General features: G+C 38.3%; 1 protein-coding gene across 1 annotated transcript in view; it reads left to right on the forward strand.

Annotated features, from left to right (window-relative positions):
• The window catches only part of LOC104625735 (neural-cadherin-like), a gene marked incomplete at its 5' end in the record, with an annotated part of 48,006 nt that overhangs the window by 28,838 nt on the left and 6,203 nt on the right, over positions 1 to 12,965 (forward strand). Inside the window, 10 exons of the mRNA XM_010293439.1 lie at positions 1,184 to 1,461; positions 2,319 to 2,533; positions 3,542 to 3,669; positions 4,357 to 4,484; positions 6,711 to 6,834; positions 7,396 to 7,576; positions 8,484 to 8,650; positions 9,427 to 9,691; positions 11,478 to 11,658; positions 12,636 to 12,880. Coding sequence (XP_010291741.1) covers positions 1,184 to 1,461; positions 2,319 to 2,533; positions 3,542 to 3,669; positions 4,357 to 4,484; positions 6,711 to 6,834; positions 7,396 to 7,576; positions 8,484 to 8,650; positions 9,427 to 9,691; positions 11,478 to 11,658; positions 12,636 to 12,880 — 1,912 coding nt within the window. The remainder of the gene's footprint in view (positions 1 to 1,183; positions 1,462 to 2,318; positions 2,534 to 3,541; positions 3,670 to 4,356; positions 4,485 to 6,710; positions 6,835 to 7,395; positions 7,577 to 8,483; positions 8,651 to 9,426; positions 9,692 to 11,477; positions 11,659 to 12,635; positions 12,881 to 12,965) is intronic.

A 12,965-nucleotide genomic window follows, 5' to 3' on the forward strand; every position in this document is an offset into this window, starting at 1 on the left:
TGCAGATGCTGCTGAATATATACTAGAGCTGCTGCCTTATACAATGGCAAGATGCCACTGCCTGGCTTGTAACTTGCCCTGGACAAGGAGGAAGGACAAGTGCCCAGGGTACTTCCTGACATGTCATTTGTGGCTGTGGGGGCGTATTAAGTTTAATATGTGGTGCATCTTATGGAGGATTTTTCCTGAAGAGAAAACAGCACTTCCCTTTCTGTGGATATGGTAGGGTCTGCCTGATTCTGGGAACCAAACAGGGATATCTTAACTTACCGCCTGCCTACATCTTACTGTATCTTAAACAGTTGTGTAGATTACGAGACTCTTCAGAGTGACCAAGTAGGAAATACCAGAGACTGATAATATTCATGAAGCATTAATGATGGCTTCTTTTGCATATTTATTGAATTACTGCAACAATAATATAGAAAATTGTATAGATTTCAAATATTCTGTGCCATAATATATGGCAGGTGAATTCATCAAAGTGGTAACAAGGGGATTGCTTCACATATTTTAATGAAAAAATGTTTGTATTAATTATATATCACCTTTCAATATTTAATGAATAGTTCTAGTGAGTAATTACCAATAGTTTACAGAAAACCAATCATAGCTGGAGAATTTCTCCCGTAGTTTTTGTACACATGTTGAACTATAAATATAGAAAATAAGTAGCACTGAAATTATTCATTGAATTGCTAAATAAATAATATGTTTGCATTACCTCCTTGGGATATAGCTTGACAACAACTGTTTCTATTTAGCAGAAAAATAATCCATCGTAATACTGTAAAGCAGCCAAGGTTGTTTATGTATGCTATGTTTTTCTATAACAGTATTCCATTGCTGTCTAAATGTGCATTATAGACTCCACTAATGGTGATAGATGTGGGCAGCAGACAGGAAACTGCATTGACAGGATACATCATGTTGTTATAAAGTATATTTTATGCCTCTGGGGACATGTTTTTCAATACATGTTACAATATTTGAGGATACACTGACAATTGGTTATAAAGGTCAAAGTTCTTACAGTGGTGAATTGAGGTGACTGCACAAGTTTAAAAAAAAAAAAAAGAAGCACTTTGGTCTATGATGGCTTAGATTTTTCAGAAATTAAGGAGTAAATAAAAGCATTCATTAGGAGGAGACTGGTGATGTGTTAAACTGTATTTTCTCTTAGATCCAGTCAGCTTTACAACTGAACATTTCACAGATCGATGTAGATGAATGTAGGAGTGCAAATTGTAGTGAGGGCAACGGTTGTACAAACTACCTCGCCGTGAGTGACATCCCAACAGTGACGGATACTGGAAGCGTGTCATTTATCTCGGTAACAACCACCATCAATGCGGTCTGCACCTGTTCAGCCAGGGACCGAGTTCATCAGTCTTGTTCCTCCTACCCTCAAAGCCCTTGTCTCAATGGTGGGATGTGTATTGACTCTTTGAATGGTTACAGGTGAGGAAACTTGTATTGCAGATTCTCTTACTTTTTTTTCTTCTATTTTTAAAGTGTCAAGTGGAGCTTACAAGATACAGGTCTAAAAAAATCATAAATGTACTTCTGACTGAAGGCGAAACAAAAAAACCCACGAGTGCACTGGTGTGTAGATCGAATGACAACAGAATCTTTACTAACAGCCCAATAATGGTGCTGTAGTCCTGAAAGCAGTGGAAATAGTGTGTGAGTAAGAAAGAAAACCCTGGGGGAAAAACAGTGGTGTAATTAACACTTGGTTTTTTTAAGAACACCTAATTCAGTAGGAAGGAATGGAAAGTGTGCTCTGTTTTTGTTTTTCTCATCTTTTTCTTTTCCAGAAGAGTAATAATAAGGGTAAATATCAGTGGTAGCAGGAAGGATGTAGGGGGAATGAAATGTAATTTCAACAATGGGTAATAAGGAGTTTAGAAAACATTAGATAGGAAACTTGCTGGCATGCACCAGTATTCCTTTAGTGAAATGAGACTGGTTTATTCTAGCTAGGAATTAAACCTCCTTGAGTTTTCTCTGTAGTAAACTGACTAATTGATGTTTGGTGTTCTCTGTTACTTACTTAGTGAAAAAAATTGATTGTTCTCAAAAACATGGCCTCAAAAATACTTTTTTTGGTAGACATAATATAGTGCATAAGTATGCTTTGTACTCTTAAAGTATTTTAATAATTGCCAAGCACCTCTGAGACTCTGCTAAAATCTTGATTGTTTCACTGTTATTTTTTTACTGTGATTTAAGTGCTACGTTTGGTGTATGTGAAACCAAAAAAAAAGTTGAACATTGGGGAATTTTAACTATTTTTTTTGTTCGTGCTCTTTCAGATGTCTCTGTCCTGCTTCGTTTCATGGACCAGACTGCCAGCAGACTAAGCACAGTTTCCATGGAAATGGTTATGCGTGGTTTCGTCCCATCAGGCCTTGTTTTGAAAGCTCACTCTCTCTAGAGTTTATTACTGTGGTTCCAGATGGACTTTTACTATACAGTGGTCCTTTATCAAATCCAGAACCTGGGAGTACAGAAAACTTCATTGCAATAGGTACTTCTGCAAAACAGTGTGAAAAAATTAAATGTCTTTTGGGAACGGGTTGCCTTTGAACAGTGTAGTAGTATGTTCATTCATACAGTAGAGTATGAATTCTGTCTTTCCATCTCACGAGATAATTTATTTTCTGGTTTGAAAATATTTTGAAACATTTCCTAGTAGGTGTTTCTTCTTTGATGTCTGTTTTTGTAGCCTGCACGTATGGCTTTAGGTCCATCACAGAGTTGTAGAAATCAAGGGGAAAATAGATTGATACGTATTAAAAACAAAAAAATCCCCCTAGGAAAACTGTAGTGCTATAAAGGAATTCAGGTACTTTGAAAATAGCTTGCGTGATTAATGCAGTCTTAGTTGCATGTCATTCTTACCTAGTTTGGCGAGAAAAGAAATCCATTTAAACTGCGTTCAGTCTTGGGGCATTTTTGCACTTTTTTTTAAACAGGCAATGATTTGATGGATGAATCCAGCCCCAGCAGGCCATTGTAGGAAAATTTATACACAAGTAGAACTTAGTGCTTTATGTTGATGCATATTTAAAAGGTTATGACTGCTTATTTTTTGTGAATTAATACACAAGATGCACAGTATAGTTAGTATATTTTCCTAATTAATTGAAATGTAAAGTTGTTGGATATTGTTAATCATTAATCTCTTTTTTTGCTTTGTTTTGCAGTTACTTTTAAATTTGAGTAGAAGATGGGAGGGAGTAAAACCTGCATGTGTAATTGTTTTAGAGCATTATAAAATTGCAGATTGCTTATCAGGAATTACTTCCAGTGTTTTGACAAAGAAGAGGCACAATCTAAAGTCTAAAAATACTATATTCAATGAGTATTTCTACATAATAGAAGTAGTAGAATATAATTATAGTTATTTCTATAGTGAACCCCACTTTCTGTGACCAGCAGTAGCCATTAAATCAGTACATTCACTAACTGCTAAAATATCCAAAATGGAAAGATTATCGTAGCTGAACTTCATTTCTTTTTCGTGTTGTATTAGAACTCTCCGGTGGTATTCCTGTGCTGAAGATGAGCCATGGCTCAGGTTTTGTGATGCTGCAGTTTCCAAGTCACCTAAATGTAGCGGACAAAAAATGGCATCAATTAGAAGTCAGAACCAATGGTCAGGTCAGTTTTTTGATCCTCCCCCCCATCAGGATATTTGTATTTCCCACAGCATTTGCCTGTGCAGAAACAGGAGGGTAGAATCACAGAATCGTTAAGGTTGGAAAAGACCTTTAAGATCGTCAAGTCCAACACTACCATGCCCACTAAACCATGTCTTGAAAAAACAGACTGGGTAATTACATGTATTATTCTAACTGGGCTTGTAGATTTGATTGCTAATACGAATTTTGGGGAGACAGCATTACCAATTCCAAATTTACCTATGTTGTAATCCATATTCCAGGATCAGAGGAGTCTTTTTCCTCTTTTTTAAGCTCTGCAACAGATGTGGAATGTGCATAAAGGCTTCGTTATAATTTGCACATTCAGTGTACACATTTAGACACTGAAATCAATTACCTATGCACAAAAAGCAGATAATTATTTGTTTACAAATGCAGTTACAGTTTTTGTGAAACTGTTTAAACTACTCAGAAGCATAAATGAAATGTAGAGTTAAGTGCCGCCTTTGTTTAAATGGTTCTATTTTTGGCTTTACTGTGCATTGCAAGATGGAAAACAGACCAGGAAAAAACCCAGCCCTTTTTGTTTGATGGTATGCAAAGAGAAAAAGATGAAAATTTGATATAACTTGTTTATTGAATTTTACAAAAATTCTTAATTCAGTAATCTTATGTTTTGGTGTAGGATGTTCGATTCACTTTGGATCACTGCAGTGCAGCTGTTGTTTCAGAGATAGAAGGACTAGGCAAATGGCTGTCCACTGAAGATCGTACAAATTGTGAAGTCTTTGGGTCTTTTCCACGAAGAGCAAGGTATATTTCTGGAGATCCACCGAAAGACAGTTTATTTTAAGGCCTTTAAACATTTAACTATCAAATTGAGGCAAAGTAATTAATAACTAGGAGCATAAAAGCATTTGCTTTTCTGTACAACCTTCTGGGCCAAGACTGGACCTTAGAGCACTAAACAAATTTTAAGGAACCAGTCTTCCTCCAAGTAGTGTTGCAATACTAAATGACAACCCCAGAGCACTACATGGCTAATACTGGAGCTTTTGTGGGTACTCTGTACCACCCCTTACACACAGGGTTTCTCTCACTTTATTTATCAAGTCACTGTAAACCTGTTCTTGAAAACCTCACAAAATTAGGCCAGTTGACTCTTCAATGGCAATACCTCTGGATCCTCAACCAATCTTCCTATCTGATCAGTGCAAGCCCGAGGGCTTCTACTCACAACCTTTGGCGAACGTATTGAGGCAGAGTAACACATCAGGTTCTCCGGTTGATCCAAGGTTACTGCCTTCATAGCAGAGTCAGGGGATGTGCACATGCATCCATACCTCAGCTGTTCACTTCACAGCCTGGTACACTCCTGTAAACTGCTGATTAAAGTAGGCTGGTGATGGTGTGCCCTATTGTGGGCTGCAGCGTCTCATAATGAGACATACAATCCCCCGTGTTTCTTTTCCAGCAAAGTAATACAGCCAAGGTGCAATAATGATTCTGATGGTTTAAATTGCTTGTACTGTTGGGTCAGCCCCAGTTAAAACTGAAAAAAGTTGCAAAATCTTATTCAAAAAGCAATTATTACATTCAAAGCAGAAGGATGTGTTCAGCTGCATTCTGCAAGGGTTTGGATTCAGTATACCTGTCCTTTCAACTGATGCTTATTGCCCTTGCTGATGACACCAAGCTGGGAGAAATGATCAGTATTTTGCAGGGCATGGCTTGGAATTAAAAATTATCTCAGCAAACTGAAAAATAGGACCTGGAAATACACTGTATTTTTCCACCACAACAAAGGTCAAGTACTGTACATAGGTGGAAATAATTGGCTTCACAAATATAGAGAAGGGAAGAACTGCTAAGTATCAGTAGAAGATACGGATGGTAGTCAGCAAGTGAGTCAGCAATGCCACATTAACATGAAAGAGGCAAGTACTACACAGTAGTACCTCAACTTGTGTAGATCTCTAAGACATGGAAAGTAATTCTTCCACTCTGGTTAGCACTGCTGGGCCTCAGCTGGAGTCCTGGGTCCAGTTTGTGCACCACAGTGCAGGTTAGATGTGTACCAACTGAGTATAGTCCAGAGAAGAGCAATGACTGTAATTGGCTTGCCTTGAGAATAAGGCCTATCAAGAATGAAGGAACTGAGGTCATGTAACTGAAAGAATGGAAAATTGAAGAGACACACGTCTCAGGTTTTACAGAAGAATACTATAAAGAGGATTTTGACAATCTCTTCTTTACAGGGCTTTAATTTACAGTGAGGAATATTCAAGTTATATTTTAGGGAAACCTTTGTACTAATGTACTAATGAAGATACTTCAGCTGTGGAATAGATAGTCCCAGCAAGCGTGCTGATTAGCATTGGGATTCAGCCTTGTCAGGAGATGCATGGGGCCCTCTTGGACATGAAAGCAGCACACAAGAAATAGGAAAAATACAAGAACAAAGGAAAACAAAATAGTGAGTTGATAACTCGGGGAAAAAGAAACTCTGTGAGGACTGAAATATATGGAATTCTTTGGCTCGGAGAGATGACTGGGAGACATTGCAGTGCCTGGACATGTGTACTGTACCTTTTAGATCACATTGACTCAACTTTTAGGTTTCTGGCCTTTGTCATACGCAAAACAGTTTTTGCTGTAGTATTCCTACAGTATAGGATGGAAGTGTATGCACAGAAGCACTTTGAAAGAGAATATGGTGTCTAGAATTTCACAGCTGTTCCCAACTTGAACTCGAATGTACCCGAACCGTAGTAGTGTCCCACAGTTAAACTCCCACTAGACTTCACTATCATGTTTAAAAAATAAATTACCCTTTATTTTAAAGGTCCAGTTTTTGCTCACTGACTGACTGTATTTCAGAGAAAGAAGTAGATAAAATAGTTGCATTTTTTCGTTACTTTACAAAGTCTCTATTATTTGGAAGTGCAGTGTAGATGTTTATTTATGCGCCTTAATATATAATGTCTGTGTTTGAAGGTAAATTCACATCTATTTGTATTATTCATATAATTTTTAAAGGTATTTGAATGTGAACCATGTTCTACAGCTGGGTGGTGTAAAAGAATCGTTACCATATTCCTACCCACAATTGCTGCACAAACACTTTTCTGGTTGTTTGCGCAATTTCATCTTGGATACTCAGGTAAGAAAAGTGTAACATTTTGCTTTAGCAAAGGAGTAAACGTCTTTATTAAATTTTGGGGAGATTTGTATTATACCAGAAACTTTTCCTTCCATTAATCTATATGATGCCAGTGTAAAATACAAGAAAATTCTGGATTTTTCTTTCATAATTAGAATAACTACCTTGAAAAGTTATTTCTCAGTTACAAACAGATGGATTTGTGAGCCAGAAACTGTGCCTTTGTTTATCCCCTGCTTCATGCAGCTGTCTTCCAAGCTTCTCTGAGCATTCGGGGAACTTCTGAATGGCAGTTGTATAATGGTATATTTATGCCAGCTGTCTGCTGCTTTGTTAGGAAATATTAGGGATTTTTTCCTTTCGTAGTGAGTTGAGTTTATTCAAAGGCAAAATACGGTCTTGATAAAATAAGTTGAAATCTGAATGTCAAAAAGCAAACTTAGCATCTTAAGCAATGCAGATGAAGAACAGACTGTTGTGTGGTATAGCTATTTCTGTTTGAGAATGAAGCATAAGTGTTTTTTCAGTAATATTTCGGTGTCATACAATTTTCTCTTGAAGGTGTATGACCTTCAGTCTCCTGCAGAGTCTCTGAATAGCTTTCCTGGCTGCACACTTACAGATGGGAGCTGTGAGACCATGGGGTCATCTTCCTGTGGTATTCATGGGAGGTGTCTTGGAGACTGGGGCTCGTTTGCTTGCCATTGTTTGCCGGGCTACTATGGCTATCGATGTGATAAAGGTGAAGTCTGTTTTTCTGTTACATTATTGATAGGGTGGTAAACTTTACAGTACAGAAAACTTAAAATTGCAGGTGGTGGTTGCTGAGGTGGTTTCTGATGTTTATGTTGTGTAAAGCCATATTTCAGTGTAGTTGCCAGCAATCTTTAAGAAATTCTTTTCTGATTCCCTTTGAGAAATTACTTTCTCAGTATCAGATACTTTTTTTAGTCCTGAGGGTGCTTGTGCAATAACTGTATAATGGAGACTGCATGACAAAAGAATTGTGAACAAAATTATTTGTTCTTGTCATAATTTTTTGAATTTGTATCTGTTTACACTTTCAGAAATATCTAATAACCTAAAACTTAAATGTGAGTGTGCCAGTACCACTTACTGTGCAGAATTAGAACTACACAACTGGAACCAGAAGTTACTGCTCTGTTGGTGTCTGGAAGAGACTATTGACTTAAGGATCTGTGCTTTCAGTATAGTAGGATCTTTTCTTTAGCCCTCATGGAGCCAAAGTTCACAGCAAAAAGATGACTATAAAATAGCAGGTTGTGAAAATTGGTTGTGGTACTTAATACTTTGTCTTCAGTCTCTTCTTTTGTCTTGGTCAGAGCTTCTGCTTTCCCACTGTCATCCTGTGTGAGCTTTGTAAGGAGAAGCATAAGCAGGATCAAGTCAGGAGGGAGATCACCTCTTTACAGAGGAAGATGAAGTGGGAGAGTGATGGGGGAAGTTCTGGAAATAGATAAAGGGACATGTCCCAAAAGACAAGTTATGTCTCATGGATCCATGCTGTGCATTACATTTTTTCTTTTATTTTCAACTCTTATTGTGAAAATAATAGAAATATTAATATTTCTGTCTCCCTACAGAATGGTTTACAGAATGGTTTCAAGGTCTTTATTCTGTCCTTTTAGTTGCCAAAGAATATACATTTGGGCCAGGAAGTCACGTTCGCTGTCAGCTTCCCGTCAGCGTGCCTGCCCGCAGGACACTGTTTGAAGCCATGATTAGGACACGGCAGCCTGACAGTGTTATCATGAGTACGTTGTCTCGAAATAAGGATGAACACATCACCTTGCAGGTGAGCAAGGCATCCCAGACAGCAATAGCCTAAGTTACATCAATGCCAGTGAATAGTTAGCCCAGAGAAACATTAGCTTAATAGTTGGAAATAGAACCGAAAACCTTATCTAAGCACAAAAACTTTGGAATTTGTTTTATGGACACTTACAGATCTGATCCTTCACTTAAGATATTGACTGCACAACAATGGTATCCCATTGGATTTCAGAGGAATTTATTGCCAGTTGCAGTGAAGTGGAGTTGCTGTACAGAATAGGATGAGTAGTGTGTCTGCCCTGGTGTCCTATTCAGCTGTAGTCATGAGTGTCTAATTCTGCATAGCTCAGACCTGCCAAGAAAGGTGCCTGTAGCAGTTCTAATGATGGCTGCCTCTCAGAATGACAGCCTGTTCATTTTATACATGCCACTGAGTGAGTCACCTCTTCAGCCAAGTTGGTTTGACCTGTCAGTGTAGAAGTGATACACCAGATTCTCAACCATTTGAAGAACCCCATAAATTTTTCTGAGAAGCAGGGTAAGATTACTGTGAGTGAATTACAGACTACTGCGAGTACACTGCTGCCAGTATTTAGTTGAGTTCGGTAGCACCTGAAGTATCTTTATGTTACGCTGTATGTGCAGTGTAAACATACCCTAAATGTGAACAAATGCTTTAAGATTGATGATTACATACAAGTCTTAGTTCAAGTAATGTGACAGTTACAGGTCAATACAGAATGTCAGGTGATGACTTTTTTTCTTTTTTTTCTTACTACTTTGTTAATTATCTACAAGGTTGTTCAGGGATTCTTAGTGGTCTCATATAATCTGGGTGATGGAGACTATTCTGTAAGCCTTCCCTCCTACCACATTGATAATGGTGAATGGCATCATATCACACTGGAGAGAAATGAAAATGAATTTACTCTTCGCCTTTATGAAGGAGGTGGGAAGAGAGAAATTCAGAAAGCACCAGGAATATACAAAGAGATTGTGATTGACCCCAGCAGCTTGGTCCTTGGAAACACCTACCCATTCAATCCAAACAAGAGTTTTCAAGGTGAGGAATTCTTGATCTTACTGTTCAGACCTGTAAAAATGAAGGTTTATTGGTACTACATGGGCATATTGCATGAAGCTTTCTTGTTTATGTAGAGCTCAAAGTAAACAGATGTCTTGCATGACATGTTGCAAAAGGGACAAATAAACTGTTCTGACTAGAAAAAAGTTACAGCGGGGAATTATATGCAAATACTGTTAGCTACTGGACTTGGAACAAAGATGGTAACCTCTTCACATGACTGCGTGTAGAGTATTTGTAACTGGAGATCCACAAGCGCCTCCCAGGTGGACTGTGGGTGGCTCATTCCGTTAAATGCACAGAATTGGTTCGTTATATGGTTCTGTCCAGCCCATTCGGCAGCTCTCCTTCCCTAGCAAATACAATTGTCCCTATGCTGAAAGGAATATTTCCATTTTATATGTGCATTGCATAGCACATGAGCAGCTCTGGTTTATTCCCTTTAGGAACTACCTTTGTATTATTGGATTTTACAGTCACTCAGTTGAAGCATTAACTAAAATTAGAAATGGTTTATTGAATGAGAGCTAACAATTTACATTTTTAGTAACTGAGTGGACAAAGTCATGATGTCTGTTTAAAAAACAGATCAGTTTTCAGCCTGGAAATTGAATAGTTACACAAAGGAGAAATACAGAGAAACGTAAGGTTAAGCTATCCACAACAGCTTTTTACTCTGTTGTCAGTTGGCAGCTCACCCTTTGCCTAAAATCACAGTGTAAGTAATGCACAGTTACACGGCACGTCTTTTATACTGACAAGGAAGACACATGCCATTTCTTGGTTACATGTGCCTGGTATTTATCACCTCTCTCTCCCATGCTGTTCACCTCTTTAACCAGATTCTAGTGAATCCATTTGAAACAAGGTGATAATGTTTTCACCAGATAGAAGTATTTCAGTGAATAACACAAAAGTGCAAGGCAAAAACTTAGGAAGTGTATATGCATTAAACAGAATAACAACTTACAGCATAAGTGTACTACAGTTATTTGGAAAGAGATTGTTTTCTACTGTTTCACTAGAAGTATTCCAATAACTAAAGTTAGTGAGACCAAGGGACCATATTTTTAATTTTTATTTATGGGAGTAATAGTATTTATTTTTAAGTAAATAGATCAAAGAAATCAAATGGTTACATGAAGATCTTTTCAATTAGGACAATTAATGTTGCTGTTACGCAGCTGAAACTTAAGGGCTTAAGGGCTTTGAAGTTACAAAATATACTTGATTCACTGAGGTACATGCTTTTATGCTGAAGCATCTCATGCATATGAAATTAATGCCACACATCCTCAGTACAAATCTATCAGTGACTCAAGGCTGTTTTATTATTATTTGTGGTTTGCTCTTCTATAAAGTTAAGCTGTAAACTACAATTAAAAATCAACACAACACAATTTATACAGGTACATGTTGAAGAATATAACAGACTTTCCACAGATAACAGATTTTCCACAATATTTGGACTTTTCTATTGAAAACATAGTGAAGAGGTATGTGTTCTGCTGTCTTGAACACAAGTAGGTAGGGGCCTGCAGCAGCACTTGGTTCTTGTGGAGAACACAGGGCGTCTTGATCAAAACTTTAAGAAATTCAGTCAAAAAACAGAGAACAATGCTACAAAGGTTTAGATAAATTCAGTGCTAGATTTAAACTTTGGTAGCCTGTGTCCTTTGTAAATATAAACTGCCAAATCTTACAGCTGCTTCAAATCATTCTTGCTGAATGGCTTTTAAAACAGTCTCTTTGTGCCTTGCCTCAGGATGTATGAAGGATGTCAGATTTAATAACTACAGGATCCCTCTGGATACTCGCGTGAAGGAGCTGGTGTCAGTATTAAGTGCCCAAGGCGTCAAAGAAGGCTGTTCTTCAGAGGCTTGTAGGAATAACCCTTGTAACCAGGAATTTATTTGTATTGATTTGTGGATGATGCATGAATGCAGGTAATTGGTGGAAATAAAAGTACCCCTCCAGATTCAGGTGGGAAAGGGTGGATGTGCAACTTGAAGGCTGCCACTGGCGATGTCATCGTCATCACATCAGTTGAACCACAGTGAAACACTAAGGTAGATGCCTGCATAGGCATCACATTACCAGGAGAACACTGTCCTTTTAGGTACTACCCTTAGCTGATGTAAATCAGCGTATCTCCATTGATTCTGTAACAATTGCAGCTGCCTGTCTTAATTGAAAATGTTTAAAGAATAGCAGCAAATCCAGAATGTTTGTAAACCCTGCAACCTAAGAAAAGAAGGTATGTTGGCTCAAGTGGAGTGGAACACTAGCATGGCTACCTGTCTCGTGAAGTTCGTACTGTGCAATGTAGGTGTGCTTTCTTTTGTTAGAGTCTGACTTTGTACACTGTCTTAAGCTGTGACCTCTGTTCCCTTACAGGCCACTCCAGTTGCCTTAGAAGCACCACATCACTAAGCTCAGAGATCTTGTGTGTGACTGGGGCTGAGGTTAGGACAACGCTAATTCAAGTTAGTTGTGCTGTGAAAACGTACACTTTAAGCATTACTGCCAGCCACTGTCCGCACAGAGTTTTCTAGAGATGTATTTTTTTTCCTGGAAGTTCACTGTGATGGAAACACAAAGAACACAGCATAGCTTATTCTGCCTAGACAGAACTGTGCACCCTAATCCATCTTTTTTTCACATGGGTAATCTTGCAGAAGCCAGTGGAACTACTGGAGTTCTGAAAGCCCCAGATGTAAGGGTTTAAAGTTGTGGAGCTCACTGTTGTATGACTGCTTTAGAAAAGATGATAATCCTGTAATTCTAAGTAACTTACTTCTAGTAGCCACTTCAGAAACTGTATACAGAGCGTCATCAAAGACTGTTTTAAAATCTTAAATGCTGCCTTTCATGCCTACTTTTCTCAAAGTTTAATGGTTTCATTTTGCCTTCGTCTTTTCAGCTGCCCTCCGGGACACATGGTCATGGAGAATGCCACTGGTAGACAGTGTGTCTACACTGCATGTGCTGAAAGACCCTGTAACTATGGTACCTGCATCTCGCAGTCACCAACCAAGTTCCAGTGTCACTGCCCTGATGGCTATACTGGACCTAACTGTGAAATCACACTGGCAGTCTTCCGCAAGGATACAGGCCTGAGCTTTAGTTCCATGTTTGCCATCTGCATTTGCTTTTTGGCGCTGTTAGGTAGTTATGGCAACTACATCTTGTATTACCTTTGGTGAACTCATTTATCCATCTTGTCCTGAATGGTCGTCATCTCATCCTCCTG

The sequence above is a fragment of the Phaethon lepturus genome, unplaced genomic scaffold, assembly GCF_000687285.1.
Source record: "Phaethon lepturus isolate BGI_N335 unplaced genomic scaffold, ASM68728v1 scaffold10088, whole genome shotgun sequence".
Taxonomy (NCBI): Eukaryota; Metazoa; Chordata; class Aves; order Phaethontiformes; family Phaethontidae; genus Phaethon; species Phaethon lepturus.